Raw genomic sequence first — 16,812 nt, 5'->3', positions numbered from 1 at the left:
CCACTCACAACCAGTGTCATATTAGAGCTTCACGTGAGGGGCCCGCCACCCCACCCCAGGCTATGGGGGCTGTGAGGGTGGTGCTGGGCTCAGTAGCAGGTCAATCAGTGACTGAGAATGAATGAGGAGGCTGGCACGTTTTTAGGTTTGGTCTGTGACCAGGGTTAGATTCCTGTGATTAAAAGTCGGTTTCTGACAAAGTCAAGGTTAGAGGGTCAGCCTGTAGCCAGGATGGGGAAGTCAGTCATTGTTGAGGCTCAGCCTATCTCTGACGGGGTTTAGAAGTCAATCTGGCTGGAGTAAGAGGCCAGCCTTAGGTTGGGGTGGTGTCAGTCCATGGCCACTGTTTGTTTCTTGCAACACTAATCAACCTCTGGTGCTTCACGCAGCAGCCCTGACATCCCAAGCCCTCTTGCCTTAGTACAGAAGGTCCAGTGCCCTGAGCAGAGGATGGAGGGATCAGCTCCTTCTCCAGGGGTAGAGGGGGCTCAGGTAGGGCACCAAGGAACTCGCTCACCGGGCTGGAGTTGGCATAGCCTTGATTCTAGGGCTGTCCTCAGCAGCTGGCCTGGGACATAGCCCTTGCATGAAGGGCGCAGCCACTAAAAAGACTTCAGGCCCTTGGAGGCATTTCCTGTTTTCCAGTGAACTGAAAACTCAGCTTCCTGCTTAGAACAGTCCATAAGGATGGTTTCTTTTTTTGATGGTGGGCAGGGTGTCTGGGGGCAGAGGCTTTGTTGGACTTGAGGACATGCTCTCAGGGCCCTGGTAGGAGGAGGCCCAGGGAGATGAGTGGGAAAGGAGAGCAAGAACCCCCGGGCACCCCAGCCTGTTTCCTGGCTGTACCTTTGTGTTCACAACCAGAGCCCTTAGAGGGAGCAGCACCAGCGTAATCATATCCCAAACAATTGTGTGTATTTCACATGGAGGTGAAAGTTCTCTGGAGAGGAAAAGCAAAAAGTGTGCAGGACCTATGTTGGCATGGTGACCAGAAGCATGTTCAAAGAGCCGGGTCTTTGGCGCCACCCAGACCCAGATTCAAATCACAGGCTTGAGTGCTCATCTGTCCCTGAGGCTGGGTATGTTGCGTGGACAAATTTCTGGCCTTTCTGAACCTCAGAGTCTTCATTTCTAGAATGGGGTCCAAATAAACCCCTCCCAGGCACCACTGGAAGCCAGTCTCCTTCCTTCCAACTGACTGCAGCGGGAGAAGGGTCCAGAGGCGCATCTGTTCCCCAAACAAGGCAATCAGCTCCCCTTCCGCCAAAGTGAAGGCTCCAGGCTGGTGCTGCTGCCCCTCGCCAAGCCCTCTCTCCTGCCTTCTCTATGACTTACAGGCACAAGCTGGTCTCCAGCCACTCACTTGCCCAGCTCTGGCTCTCCTGTATTGTCTCTTTGGGTGGTGAGTCGAAAGAGGATCAGGGTAGGACAGAATTTCCTGCTTGGCCCCACCTGCCTTACCTTTGGCCCCCATTATCCCCACCACACTAGACTCTGTCAGTTCCTCTGCCCCTGCCAGGGATCACCCAGGACCCCCAACCCCCAACGTCAACATGGAGTGCAGATTAACAGCCCCCTGCACAGCTGGGAGAGAGTGGGTAGAAAGTAAGGCCATTTACAAAGGTCATTAACACGGACCACAATTTTGAAGGAGGTGTTGGCCAGATGAGGCCCACAGCTCCCATCCCCATGGTGGGTCCAGGTGTGGAGGAACTGGCCTAGACGGGAAGGCTGCAGGGGAGGGTGGGGAGGGCCCGCCAGCCCAGCCTTGCTCAGATTCCATCTGGCCCTTGGCCTGCTGTCTTTTGTGTCACCACCCTTGCCTCTGGATGGATAATGTCCATGAAGATGGGCCCTCACCTTTCCCTTTGGAGTGGTGCCTCCTCGGAGCAGCTGAATTGCTGGAGGCGCCGAGTGACCTGACAACTGCCCAGAACAGAGGCTGCCTGAGGCCCGCTCTCACCTGAGCAGGGAACAGCTGGACACAGCTGAGCCTGCCTGGGACTCTGCCCACGTAGTCTTTCTCCTCCTTCCTGAGTCTCTCCTCGTTCTCTCCTCCTCGCCCTCCTGCCTTTCTCAGGACAATAAAGTAGGAGTGAGGTAGATTTAGGAAATCTGGCAATGATGTGAAAATTTCTCTACGCGTGCACACGTAAAGATCTGGGGTGGAGGCAGAGCCAGGCCTGCTGGACCTGGGTGAATGTATTCCTGGGGGAAGTGCTCTCAGAAAACCATTCTCTGCAGGAGCCCTGGGAACTCAGAGCTGGGGGTGGCCGATAATTCTATGATCACAACATTGTTCTGCTCCAGGAAAAACCTCCACCCAGATGGGATCAAATGCCAAAGAAGGGTTCTTGGGAGGGTCTATTTATTTGATTTGGTTCTAGCAGGAAGAGGAAGGCTGAGTGAATCTCGGCAGGCCATTTCCCACCCCTCATCCTACCAGTCTGTTCTCTGGGATGCTTCTGGGAGCGCTGAATGACTGTTCATTGGTTCATTCATTCATTCATTCATTCATTCTTTTAATTACATATAAATATAGTTCAGCCCTAGGGAAAATCACGACTCCATCCCACGTTGTGATCTCTCTGGCATTGTTTTCTTTCTTTTCTCCATAGCATGTGCCACCTTCTCAGGACAGTCCTAGATCCAGGCAGGAGGGGCGCTGCCCAGGCTCTGCAATTTACAGGGATCCCTTCTCCAGCTTCTCCCCCTTTCCAAGGGCCAAGGAGCCAGTAGCTGCAGCCAGCAGCCCTGCTGCTAGACTACCTCTGCGTACCTAGGATGTGGAATTCCCTGCCATGAGCAAACTCATGGTCCAGAGTTTGCTGTCAGAGTCTGCACATCCTCGGGCCCATCCTCCCAGGGTGACTCAACCCCCAGCACGTGCACCCTTGGCCAAGGAGTGTGGATGGAAGCTGGACATGATGACTGGGGGTGTCCTACTGGTGTGAGACACAACTTGGAGTGGGAAGAGAATGAGTAGCCCACAAGCAGGGCCAGCTCTCCCCAGGCAGCCACGTTCCTGGGAGCCAGGACTCCAAGGAGTCCTATTCCAAATTCAAACCTGGCCTTTCAGGTTGTTATGAAAATGTATATCTCAAGGGACAAAGTTAGGATGTATTTTACTTAACAATACCCTGATTTATAACTTTAAAAATATTTAGCCCTTTGGTCCATTTATACTATTCCTTAAATGTCAGGGGCAGCCTGGACCTTCTAACACATTATGTAATTTACTTAATGGTCATGTTTACAGTTTATTATTCTCTGCCAACATCCTTGCCTTGTGTAAGGGTGAGGATTTTTGTCTTTGTTCACTGATGTCTAGATGGATGGCTTACATGTAGTGGGAACTCCATGAAAATTTGTGGAATAAGTGAGTGAATGAAGGAGTGAATGAATAGTTCTGTGTGTCATCTATCCTGTGTGCAAGTACTTTCTGTATGGTCTATGGCGTTCAGCCAGATCTGGCCTGTTCCTAGGTCTGTGAACTGAGCAATGTTCAGTTTCCTTAACTGTAGAACTGACATACAAATACAACAGCTTTATGAATTTGTAAGAATTAAATAAACTATATAATTTCTGAGACTCAGTTTCCTCATCTATAAAATGGGGCTAATTGGAGTATCTACTTCATGTGATTTTGATGAGGTTAAATAGGCTAATTTATGTGACATACTTAGTACAGTGTCTGGAACAAAGAAGGATTTTTAGGTTATTAATAAACTAAAGAAGGAAGCATGAATGGTAGATTCTGCAATTGGTTTCCCAGAAGTCAGCCTTTTCAGAGCCTCCCAAAGCAATCAATGGGTGGCCTCCTGCTCCAATGTACGTAAGGCCTGAGAGGCAGTGGCATGTGTAATTGTTCACCTTGCACATAGGTTCCAAAGCTGAGCCTGGTCTGATCTCAACCCTCTGGCAGTATTTACCTGATCCAACTGGGGAAAGTAAACACTGAAACATGAACTCTGCCATCATACACAGAGACAAGGGTGTCTTTATTGAAGGGGTGGGTTGGGTTCTCAAAGATTGTCCCCCCTACAAAAACCATCAAACCACTTTATAAACAATTCCCATGACCTTGACACTCTCATGTTGAGAAATGAAGTTGAAGACTGCTGCAGGACCGTCCTGGAACCCAAGTCCCCCAAGCTCCCAGCCTGTCCATGCCATGCAAAGCTGACTGCCCTTCCCTGCCTTTTGTCTGCCCACATCTTCCTCCCCTTTTAGTGCCCTCTCAGCACTGCCTCATCCAGGAAGCCTGCCTCGATAATGCAAACCTCCCCCGCTTCTCTGGACTTCCCTTGTATTGTCAGCAGGGCTTTCTTTGTCTCTCTTGCCTGCCTTCCGCTGCCCTCCTGCGTGGGGCCTGTTTTGTTTCATGCTGGTTGTCAGTTCCCTGAGGGCCACAGCCTTGCCTTGGATATGCTCCTTTCTGCCTGCACTGAGGGTCCCTCACTGGTGGGGTGGGTTGTGTAAGGCGCCCCCAGGAGTGCTGAGGAGCAGGACATCTGAAAGATAAGAGAAAACAGAAAGGAAAGGCTGCCCTCGTTACACCAAGCTAGGCTTTCCTGTGGTGCAGCCTGCACTCTGATCAAGAAGTGGGGGTGCGCGTGCCTCAGGGAGGAGAAATGATGGCAATTGAACAGATGCTGTGCCTTGGACCTTTTGATCTCACTGGTGTGTCACAACAGGTCTTGAAGCTGTAGGTCTCATTACCACCATTTTATAAATACAGAAACAGGTTTAGAAAGGTACAGTTACCCACCCAAGGTGGGCAAGCTCCCTAAGCCAATTTTTGGTGCACATCCCTGCATTATTTTTGGTAGATTCCTACAGCTGCAAGAAGGGGAGACGTAGTTACTCCATAACAAGTTCTCAGCCCACCCTCCGAGACAAATACAATTTATTAGCAAGTAGGCACAGAGAGCCTTGTGGATATTCTGAAAGCTCCATCAAGTCCCAGGTCCCTGTCCTTTTGGGTGTTTTTGATAGTGCCTCCCAGGAAAGGTTTCCCACAACAAATGTGACCCTGTTCCCCCATAGCATCAGGCTGTCTATGGGAGTTAGACAACAGGACACCTCCAAGGCAGCAGGAAACACAGGCCGTGTAGGGGTTCAGCCAAGGTTGCTGTCTCCAAGGGCGATAGACAAAGGTCTTTCTAGATTTGGGGTATTTTCTATTTTGTTGAGACAGGGTCTCATTTTGCCACCCAGGCTAGAGTGCAGTGGTGCCATCACGGCTCACTGTGGCCTCAATCTCTGGGCTGAGGTGATCACCTCGTTCTCCCAAGTAGCTGGGGCTACAGGCGCCACCACCATGACTGGCTAATTTTTTGTAGAGACAAGGTTTTGTCATGTTGCCCAGGCTGGTCTTGAATTCCTGGGTGCAAGCTATCTACCCACACTGGCCTGTCAAAGTGCTGGGATCACAGGTGTGAGCCACTGTACCCGGCAGGGGGTTATTTACTTATTTATTCTCTTTTTTCTTCTTTTGAGACGGAGTCTTGCTCTGCCACCAGCCTGGAGTGCAGTAGCACGATCTCGGCTCACTGTAACCTCCACCTCCCAGGTTCAAGCGATTCTCCTGCCTTAGCCTCCCGAGTAGCTGGGACTACAGATGTGCACCAACATGCCCAGCTAATTTTTGTATTTTTAGTAGAGACGGGGTTTCACCATATTGGCCGGGATGGTCTCGATCTCCTGGCCTTATGATCTGCTCACCTTGGCTTCCCAAAGTGCTGGGATTACAGGCACGAACCACCACGCCCGGCCATGGGGTTCTACATGAAGTACGCTACAGAGAAGTGCATAGATCTTAAGGATACAGCTTAATGCATTGTCACAGTGTGAACCCACTTGTTTGCCAGCTCCTTGTTCTGAAAACAAAACTAGTACCTCCAGAAGCCCCTTTGTGCCCCCTCCTAGTCATGATCTCGCCTCCCCATAAGGCTGACCACTAGCCTGATTTCCAAGAGCATGGGTTTTATCAATAGAATCACAGTGTGTACTCTTCGGCCTGGCTTCTTTTCCTTAACATTATGTTAGAAGAGTCCTCTGTGTTGTTGTGTGTAGCTCTAAATCACTCATTCTTATGGTTATACAGTGTTCCATCGTGAGAATATTTCACAATTCATTTTTCCTTTGCATAGTGGATAGATTTTTCTCCTGGGTCAAAGGTATACAATATGGCTTTCACAGACACTGACGAAGTTTTTCAAAGTACTTGTACCATTTTCTACTCAGACCAGAAACATTGAAAGTTCCAATTGTTCCACATCTTATGTCTGACTTTTTGAGTTAGTCGTTTGGGTGGAGGTAAAGTGGTATCGCAGTTCGATTTAAATGTGCATTTTTCCAATTACTAGAAAAGTTGAAGTCTCGCTAGGTTTTCATAGCCTGTGTTTTAAAACATGGAGATTTGTCTTGAGATATCTTTGCCAATGTGCTTATCTCAGACACCACTAATGTCACCTTTCTAACATTCTTTATGCTAATTAACAAGCTACCATTTTCCTTGAGGAAATAGTTTTCTAGCATCCCTCATGTTAATGACAAACTCCCAGGTGCTTTGGGAGGTAAAAGAAGGCTGAAGAACTTGTAGTAGCTTTCTGAATAAATATGATTTATCCAACTTGCTGTCCATCCCTGAAAAATGTATTTCTGATTGTACTTGAAGGGTCCTCCTTCAAGTATAGCTTAAAACTGACATACCACATATGTAATGTCATTGTCTGGGCTAAAGTACTTTGAAGTAGGAAACAGACTTCATAATGTGGCTTTCAACCCTTCTTTCCACCCCCTCTCTGCCGCTCCAAACATGAGGACAACACACACCCAGTGCTTCTGAGATTGCCTTGCATGGAGATCTTCAGGCTCCTGGTAGCCCGAGTGATGGTCTGCACCTCGGTACAAGGAAATAGAGAAGGGGTAATATCCCCATTGATTTCCTTGGCAAGAAATCTATTAGTCTGGCTGCTTCTTAGTTCAGGGCACAGCCACACATACTCTCCTCAAGCAGCTCTGCAGCCACCTGAACCTTGCTAGGGACCCTGCCCAGAGCTCCCCTGGAACAGGTGGGTCAGCGCCTGGCTTTCTCATCTAGAATGTGGTTGGGGGTGGGAAGAGAGGTTCCAAACCAGATATACTGACAGCAATTGACCTTTCTTAGTGCTTTGTGGAGCACAGAAATTTGAGAGGACGAGTCCCTTGTCTCCAGGACTTTGGAGCTGTTCTCTTCCAGAGCTCTAGGTAAGGGGACGTGCAGGCTGGTCACATTTCATTCAGCCAAGTGCTTGTGGATATCTCCTGACCTTCCTACAACAGCTCCTTTTGTTTCTGCTAATGTTTTTTGGCTTTATTAAGTTATAATTGACAAGTAAACATTGTGTATATTTGTGGTATATGTGATGTTTTGATAAGTATACATTGTGAAATGATTAAATCAAGCTAACTGATATTAGACTGGTGCAAAAGTAATTGTAGTTTTGCCATTACTTTTTAAAATTTGTTAAAATAGTATATATAGTATTTCTTTTAATTTTTATATTAAGTTCCAGGGTACATGTGCAGGATGTGCAGGTTTGTTACATAGGTAAAAGTGTTAGTATTACTTTTAAAAATGGCAAAAACCACAATTACTTTTGCACCAACCTAATATATCCATCACCTCAGGTTCTTTCTCCTCCTCCTCCTCCTCCTCCTCCTCCTCCTCCCCCCCCTTCCTCCTCCTTCTTAAAAATTTGAGACAGGATCTTGTTCTGTTGCCCAGGCTGGAGTGCAGTGGCACAATTATGGCTCACTACAGCCTTGACCTTCTGGGCTTAAGCAATCCTCCTGCTGTGGCCTCCTGTGTAGCTGGACCACAGGCGTGCACCACGGTGTCTGGCTGATTTTTTTTTTTGTAGAGATGAGGTCTCACTTTATTGACCAGGCTCGTCTTGAATTCCTGGGCTCAAGTGATCCTCTCACCTTGGCCTCCCAAAGTGCTGGGATTACAGGTGTAAGCCACTGTGCCTGGCCTCAGCCCATTCTTTTTTTGTGGTGAGAACACATAATATCTTCTCTCTTGGCAACTTTCAATGATACATTATTATTAACCATCGTCACCATGTTCTACAATCAAGCTTCGCAGTGTATTTATCCTAACTGAAACTTTGTTAGTTTGACCAACATCTACCCATTCCCACCCTCATCCCAGACCCTGGCAACCACCATTATACTCTCTGCCTCTATGAGTTTGATGTTTCTCCTAATTTTGTTGAAGTTTGTGATAAGACAGACAAGCTGGTGGGAAGGTTGCTTCTCCTTGAGTGGTCACTTACCTAGAAACAACTGCCTGAATCAGAGAGAAAACTATGTGCTAAACACATCCTTCTTGGAGTGGGTCTGGAAATTCATGCTTAGATCTCCAGGTGGGCAGGAGATGTTGCTGAGAGAGGAAAAACTGTGAGAGAAGAGGCCTTTTGGGCAGATATGCCGGTCACTGGAGGGCTTATGAGGAAGTGATTTTGTGAGTCGAGGGTGACAAGGTAGGCCATCCCCTTACCTTAGGATAAGAAATAGTAGAGCTGCAATCGTTTCTGTAACTTTTTTTTTTTTTTTTTTTTTTTGAGATGGAGTTTTGCTCTTGTTGCCCAGGTTGGAGTGCAATGGTGCGATCTTGGCTCACCGCAACCTCCGCCTCCTGAGTTCAAGCAATTCTCTTGCCTCAGCCTCCCGAGTAGCTGGGATTACAGGCATGCGCCACCATGCCTGGCTAATTTTGTATTTTTGGTAGAGATGGGGTTTCTCCATGTTGGTCAGGCTGTTCTCGAACTTCCAACCTCAGGTGATCCGCCCACCTCGGCCTCCCAAAGTGCTGGGATTACAGGCATAAGCCACCACACCCGGCCCATTTCTGTAACTTTTAAGGAACAGGAAATTCTGGCCAACGGAAATTTCTGGTGTACTCAAGAGGGTGCTTTTGAGTTTCAAACATTCTTGAAAAGTTCATGTTGGGGAAAGAGGAGGAGTCTTGCAGTACTGGGCAACATGCTTGGAATGGCAGAAAAGGAGTCCCAGAGTGAAGGAGGATCCTGGAGAGCCCAGGAGTTGGCAGGATGGGCACAGACATGGGCTGCGTGGGGGAGGCAGGCAAGAGCGAAGCATGGAGCCCTACTGGCCAGTCTGTGCTCCAGGCCAGCCTGCAAGGAACTCTCGCCCTAGGAGGAGTCCCTATAGGACCCCAAAGGCCTATAGTTCCAAGCATCGGGCCCAAAACTGAGTCATGAGGAGGCTCAAATGGGCATCGGTTGCAAGGTGGTCTGGCATTTGCTTCTCTGGAAAGACAAAAATGCAGATGCCGCCTGCTTTCTTGCCTATCTCCCAGCACCCCAAGGCAGACAAGCCAAGGCAGCTGAGAGCCATGTCCAGTTGGCACAGGTCCCCTTATTCCTTCTGACAGCCCAGAAGCACAGAGGCAGGGGGAATGTGCAAATATGGTCATTTGCAGCTTTTGTGCATCTTCCAAGGAGAAAGGAAAGCTGAAACCACATTTAGGTTTAGGAATTTTTGAATCTCTAATATATAAATGGCAAAAAGCTTCATTAGTGCCACTTTGCCACTCATAAGGGAGATTAAAAATTCTTACTGGCACTGAGAAATAAGACTTAACGTCATTGTATTTATTAGGTTCTGAAACAATACACTTTCACATCCTTTTGAATACAGTACATTTGGCACAATAATGTTTACAATGAAATAACACTAATGAATGGCAAGAGATTAAAATTACATCCAGAAAAGAAAAAATGTACAAATAAAGCATCACAATACAAAAAAAAATCCTAAAATTTAGTAGCTTAAGCCAGAATTATTTGCACGAATAATTTAAAAAGAGGTAATTTTTTAGCCTTCTTTTTTTTTTTTTTTTTTTAAAGCAAGATATAAGTTGTTTTTTTCCCTTTGGGAGGGAAAAAAAATTATGTTTCTACTTCACAATAGCCCATATGAGAAACACAGGAGAACAGCTATTCCTTTCCATATATATTTTGGCTTTTTTTTTTTTTTTGTACTCTCTCCTTTTTTTTTTCTTGTTACTGAGAAGAGAGGAGAAAGAGAAAGAGAAAGGGGAGGGGTGGGAAATATTAGAAAAAACTGGCAGAAGTGTTAACAGTGTGTCTATTTTCAAACTCTTGTAAAAATGAAAATGAAACAATGATTACTCAAGGAACACACAAGCCTTTTTCTATAGACCTTTGCTGGATTTAAATCTGCCTGTGTGAGAACTTCACCAGCCAGAGGCATCCCAGCCAGCCCAGCCTTGGGTGCTAAAAAGGGCCCTTTCTGGGACAGACTGACTGACTGCCTTCAGCTGCCAGGTGGAATGTATTATTTGACTTCCCAGCAAACTTGCCAGTTGTCCTGTAGGAAAGGCCCAGTCCCCACTGCCATGCAAACACCAGACCCCTGGACAAGGCCATCTGGCATTGCAGTTAGAGCTTGCTTGGTTGTCCAAAGTTTATCATGGTGAAGAAAGCAGAAGAAAGAACAGTAGTTACACATGAGTATGATGGGCAGTATTATCATGTCTTCCTAAAAAATGAGATGATGCCACCGTAAAGATGTTTCTGTGCTTGTACTCAACTCCAGAAGATAATCTCTCTCCAGAATGTCAAGTTACCGAAGATAAATTAAATTAATCTAATGTTCTTCATCATTCACTGGTATGCCAAACACATGAATTGATATATCATAATATTTAATATTTGCAATTATTATAAGAACAGATAATAATTACACCTGAGTTTTTAAAAAATAAAAACGAAAGAGAACTGAATGTCATCATTAGTAACAAAGGCTATGACCAGCCAGATGCAAATATGGACACAGACTCTCTATGGGCTCAAGATAGTTACTGTCTGAGTTTTGAAACCACCATCAAAAACATTCCTTTCTCTCCCCCATCTCTATCAGGGTATAATAGAGCACAGGAGAACTGTATGTGAGATTTAATATAGCTTAATACATGTTTACATCTTTTAAAATAAACCAAAATGAAATAAACAATACAAAGAATCCCCAACACACCCCCCCATCCCCCATAAAGGAACACACCTATGTCTCGGTAACTTGAACCAATACACTTACAGAGTATTGCACCTGGACATTATTATAATTATTCTTTCATAGACTAAAGTTTTATAATATGCCTGAACATGCAGCAGTTGATACCTCTATATTCAATGAATTAATTCCACAGGCCTTGCAGCAAACACTATATACAAAAATCTCAAATGTACAAAAGGCAAAAAGCTTCATTAGTGCCACTTTGCCACTCACAAGTATATATATTTAGGGGCAGCTGGGAAATCCACGTGCAATAGTTGGAATGGATTCCATTCCCTGCTAAATCAGTTCAGTAAATTAGGTAATCAAATGACCTCCAGGAAACATATACACAAAGCCACACAGAACCCTTGGAAATGAAAGAATAACACTGTTAGCATATCTACAGGAGGTAATGTCACATCCCTTAAATAGTGTCCACATGAGTTGCCATTGCATGTCACACAGAAACAAAACTGACTACATCTTGTGACACTGTCAGTTTTCAAACAGGTTGCTGTTCAGTCTCCAGATACCCTTTGTATAACCCATGTTTAGCCTCATTCTGCTTATTCCAAAAGCAGGTATTTCATATATAACTTTACATGTTTAATGTTTAAAAACCACAACACAGTAGTACTACCATTTTGTATAAGTGCGCTAAAATAACACACTGCTGCAGAAAATAAATAGTGTTTATGCTAGGAACTTAGGATGAAACTGGAAAGAGAATTTGGGAGCTGAGCTTTGTTGGAACCCCAGGGTCCTGGCCTTTGTGTCCAGGTAGAACTTGAATAATGAGGAACGCTACTTGCTGCTTTTTCTCTCAATTCATACAGCCCTCATGTGTCACTCGGTCACTGACAGCATCCACCTTGGACGACCGGTTTCTCATTTTGTATTAGCCCTTTAATATCTACCTGTATTCAGACTGGAATTTATATCTTTTGGCCAATTAGAAAGTGAATTTGAAAATATATTTTTCAAATGTTAACAGAGTTCAAAACCCCGTTCCTTTTTCCACAAAGAGGATTTCTTCCACAAGACACAAACTTACATGACTTTGGCATGCTGAAAAGCTAAAACCAAAGCAGGCAAGAGTTAGCCATTCCAGAGCAAACCAACCCAGCTGGCCAATCCCTGCATCTCTGGTCTCCCTCCCTCAGAGGACATGCCTTGAGGGCGCCCTCCCTCGTGCGTGCGGAGAAGCACCAGTCTCTTCTGCAGGACAGAAGGGCAGGGATGGCAAGCTGGGGCGCAGGAGGGAAAAGAAGCAAGAGGGGTCAGGATCTGTGTCCAATAGCAGAGCCAGAGTCTTCTTGTTTGCTTTCTTTCTTTTTCCTTTTCTTTGCAGTAAAAGAACTGAAGTTGCTTCACTGCCAGGAGCCCCTGAGGAGTGGAACCAGGCTTGCCAACGGTCCAAACACGGCAGTGTATACAGCTAACTGCTGACCCAATGAGTCTGTATTACTGGTGAGACAAGAACCGAGAGCGCCTTCTGGTCACCAGGTGGGAGGGGGAGGAGGTGGCCTGGGGCAAGGGAATGCAATAAATAGACAGTGGACATGGGACTGGGGCTCCGAGGAGGAGAAGTAGTTCAAGACCTGCTGAGTCTCTGCAACACAGGAGTCTTCTCTGCACCCCTTCCTGCAGCATCGGCAAAGTCCAACTGCAGTGGGCTCTCAGGGCATCAGGTCTTCACCGAAGTAGGAGAAGCCTTTGAATTCCTCCTGGTTGATCTGCTTTACAATTGCTTCGTCCACAAGGGTGAGTACCGGCTCTTCCCGGGTAAAGTCTTGGTCAAAATTATTGACGTCTCTTTTGGTTTTCTGTGGGAAGAAAAGAGAAAGTGGTAAGTTGAGGCTGCCCTCCCTCCTGAGGGCCCCCCACAGGGAGTGGGCACCGCACTGACCAGCCTGTCACCAAAGCAGGCCTCTAGCTACCAACAGACAGCAGACACGGGGCTGTCCCGATGAGGTAACGATGGATGGCCCCAGGACCCGGAGGTGACAGAGGAGGAGAGGAAGAATGAGTCAAGGTGAGAAGGAAGAAGGGGTGAGAGGGTATGATGGAAAAGCAGGGAAGTGGGATTCCCACAGACGTATATGTGTGTGTGTGTGTGTGTGTGTGTGTGTATATGATGCAAAGGTCCCATCTCACACCCTCTTCCAGCAACTGCTATAACCTTCTGGCTCCATTACAACCTCCCTCCTGAATCCCCTCCCAGAGGTCCTTCTTCCCCATACCCCGGCCACGTCTGCTCCAGGTGACATCCTCTCTACAAGCCTGCCTCGATTTCCACTTATTCTCACCATGAATCCAACTGTGTGCTCCCATATTTTTTCAATTATTACACTCAGCACATTGACTTGCCATGATGTTTTTATGCTTTTGTCTAGACCAAGAGCTTCTTAAAGGCAGAGACCTTGTCTTGTTCAACCCTGGGTTCCCAGCAGTTTTCTAGCAGTAAGTGTCTATTGAATGAAGTAAGTAAACTCACCACTGACTCCGCAGCTCTGAAGCACTCATACCTCTCTGGGTTCAAGTTCCCAAAGTACAACTGTGTGCCTTATGGTTCTGGGGGGTGGGGTGGAAGGGAGCAATCAATCAATCCACAAATGAATCCTGGTTTTTGGAGAAAATCAGGAAGTATAAATAATGCTGTCTGCCTTTAGGGACTTAGAGTTGAGTTTGAGGGGCCAGTAGTCCTGTTTAGAACACATCACTTTAAGTTAGAAAAATTTCCATGGAGAAGGCAGGGTTTGGACTAAAAGTTGAGGAATGGGTGACAATTGTACTGGTAGAAATGGGAGGGAGGTACTTTGGCAGGGAGAAGGATGGAACAAAGGCAGGGAATAGGAAGACAAAAGATGCATACACAGGCCAATGGGTTCACCAAGCTGCAGGGGCAGAGTGCAGCGTGGGGATGGTGGGAGTTAGGGCTGGAGTCCAATGGCAGAGGCCTTCAATAGCGGGTACCCTCTCCCCCACAGCACAGAGCACAATGCCCAGAAGATTAAAGGCAAGGACTCCAGCAATACTTTTTTCAGACACTGATTAACTGGTATTACCCAGGATTAGTGACCCGGATGATGGAATAAATCTTGTGGAAAGATTCACATTATTAGTTGTAGGAGAAATAATATTAATATACACTATGCTCTGTGGAAACCAGTAACCTAAAGAAGTTAATAAGTAGTCCATGAAAAAAGGGGTTTTGACACAAAGCCATGTTTTCTACCCTGCTCTTGGAGATTTGCTATGCACATTGGCAAGTTAGTCTCCGAGAAATTCTGGAGTGAGGAAATCTGGTTTGCTTTGTTTGGGCCAGGCTTCCTCAAACTTGACCTAAAACTTTCTTTTTTTCCCCTAAATAGTTTATGAACACCTCTCCTGAGAGCAGTTTCTACAGAATGCAGTTTGGAGAATGTTGGTTTATAGTTTACAAAGCATCTTTGCATTTATTTGCTCATTTGATCCTCAGAACAGGCCGGTAACATCCTGATCCTACAGATGAGGAAACTGTGGCTCAGAGAGGTTTGGTGACTTTCCCAGGGTCACCGGACTGGTTAAGAACAGAGCCAGAACTCATGTCTGGGCTTCAGTGTGACGCCTTCCACAGTGGGTAAGGTCTGGAAATCTGGACATGGGAGAAATTGGAAGATATAACAAGAGTCAAGTTCAACCAGGAGATATTTAGGTAACACTACTAGGCAAAATAAAGCCAGAAAGGCCTGCCAGTAGGCAAGCATGGTGGGAGACAGCTGTGAGTCCGGGAAGATAGGGGTAACATGGGCCGGGTGAGCTGCGCAGGGGACTGTTTTCAAATGGCCCCAGGTTGAAATCAGAATCACAAACAGCACGGAGGAAGGACAAACTGATTTCTACCATCTTTTAGCACCACCAGTCCTGCCTGGTGTCTTCTTTCTGGGCTTGAGCTGCATAGGTCAGCAGGTCTCAGAGACCTTGGAAGGCGGAAGAAGAGGACACACAGAAAAGCCAAGGGATTCCCAGAAACAGAACCTGCAGCTGAGGGGCATCCATGCTGCCCCTGAGAAGGGAAAGCTGGGTGGTTTGGTCACCTCTGCCAGGAGGGCTGGCCCCCGGCAGGAGGACCATCTGTTCTCCCTCTCCAGTGTGTACAGAACAAGAGGAAAAGGAGGGCCCTGCTTGAGAGGGAAACAACAAAGACCATCCCAACAGTGACGCACATCTACGCGGGAGGGTGGCGCCTGGGCAAAGGGTGTGGGACACCTCTTCTGAAGATCTCTATGGAAAGGGGAGGGATTCACTGACTGGGGAAGATTGCAGGCTATGGGCCCTCTGTGCCTGGTGAAGTGAGTCCAGAGGGAGGAGTGGGCTGGGTAGGCTGTGGCAACAATTGGGGAAGCACTGGGTATCATCCCAGAAGGCAAGCCAGGGGCATCCACGCTGGGGGGAGCTGGAGCCGAAGGGGACAATGGAGTAGTAGGGGTGGCAGTAGAGAGAAAAAGAGTCAAGGAATATGGCAAGAGGAATACTCCATTTGTAACATCACCAAAGACGGGCCATGTCCAGCTCTATGGTAGACCAGTATAATCCAGGCAGAGGGCTGGCTGTATAATGCGTGGAGGCAGGAGATGCCTTCACCATCTCTCCTAACTTGGCACTCACCACACTGAGTAGGCCCCTCTTTTCGACTCATGTATGATATGGTGACCAGGATTCTCCAGGTTTCAGAATCATCCCCAGCTCCCTCCCAGCGGGCTGCTAATGAGAGGAACCTGTGTATGAAGACCTTCAGAAAATCTGTAAGCTGTCTGGCACTGGCTCTCCCTATTTACCTGATTGTGTTTCACCTGTTGGTCATTCGTGTCTGTTAATCATGGAAGCTGGTTTCATTTCTTGAGGTCAACTGAGCTTAGTGGTAAAGCTAGATTCTACAGGATGTCTGAGTTTCACAACTTGCTGTTGTGACTAGGGAACCAGGCTCAGTCAATACTGCTAATGGTGTCATTCCCAGAGGACTTTAGTTTCATGGTGGTCTACCTTGGAGAGCCATTTAGCTCAGCTCTGCAATTCTTGAGGTTCCAGAATCATCTGTGGCATTCGAGAGAATATGCCATTCTTCATGATCGTTACAGACTTGGCTCACCCATCTCCTTACACTACTTGGCCCCTATCCTACTTTCCTTGGAGAGATTTTAGGTACATGTGAGTTACCCATTTCTAATTCAAATAACCATCCCCATTATGTGCGATCTCTAAGTGTTAACATTAGAGGCTTGGGAGTTTTCCAAAGCAAACGTCCCTGGGAAAACCCATCCCCTATTAATGGTATGTAGGCAGCACAGCATCCTCAAATTTGGAAAGACCTGCAGATTATATTCTTTACTCACTGATTTCATTCTTTGAAAAGCTGCTACCTCCCTCACAGAGCAGGCACAGGACTTGACTTAAAGGTTCTGAGGGGCAGGCTCTCAGAGACACTTGTTTATCGTGATCCTCAGTTATCCCTCCCTCCCCTAATGCCTAAATTGTCAGGCTCCTGCCCCCCACTGCAGAGCCTGAGAGATGACACAGGGAACAACATTCCTGGGACACAGGGAACAACATTCTAACTCTCCGGTCCCTTCCTAATCCCTGAAGCCTTTCCTACAACCTTCGGCCCACACTTAGGGAAGGCTGCATAGAGTAGGAGGAAGATCACTGGCTGAGCTCATTCTGGTGCCATCCCTTCCT

At 46.9% G+C, this 16,812-nt stretch overlaps 1 protein-coding gene across 3 annotated transcripts in view; it reads right to left on the bottom strand.

Annotated features, from left to right (window-relative positions):
* Window positions 1-9,647: 9,647 nt before the first annotated feature.
* The window catches only part of PRKCE (protein kinase C epsilon), a 551,430-nt gene continuing 544,265 nt past the window's right edge, over window positions 9,648-16,812 (bottom strand). For all 3 annotated transcript variants that reach the window (XM_017862726.1, XM_017862727.1, XM_017862729.1), the window contains one exon: window positions 9,648-12,920. In XM_017862726.1, coding sequence (XP_017718215.1) covers window positions 12,774-12,920 — 147 coding nt within the window. In that variant the 3' untranslated portion in view covers window positions 9,648-12,773. The remainder of the gene's footprint in view (window positions 12,921-16,812) is intronic.

This window comes from Rhinopithecus bieti, unplaced genomic scaffold, assembly GCF_001698545.2.
Source record: "Rhinopithecus bieti isolate Rb0 unplaced genomic scaffold, ASM169854v2 scaffold_61117, whole genome shotgun sequence".
NCBI classification, from domain to species: domain Eukaryota; kingdom Metazoa; phylum Chordata; class Mammalia; order Primates; family Cercopithecidae; genus Rhinopithecus; species Rhinopithecus bieti.
This window is presented reverse-complemented; position numbering and strand designations above follow the sequence as displayed.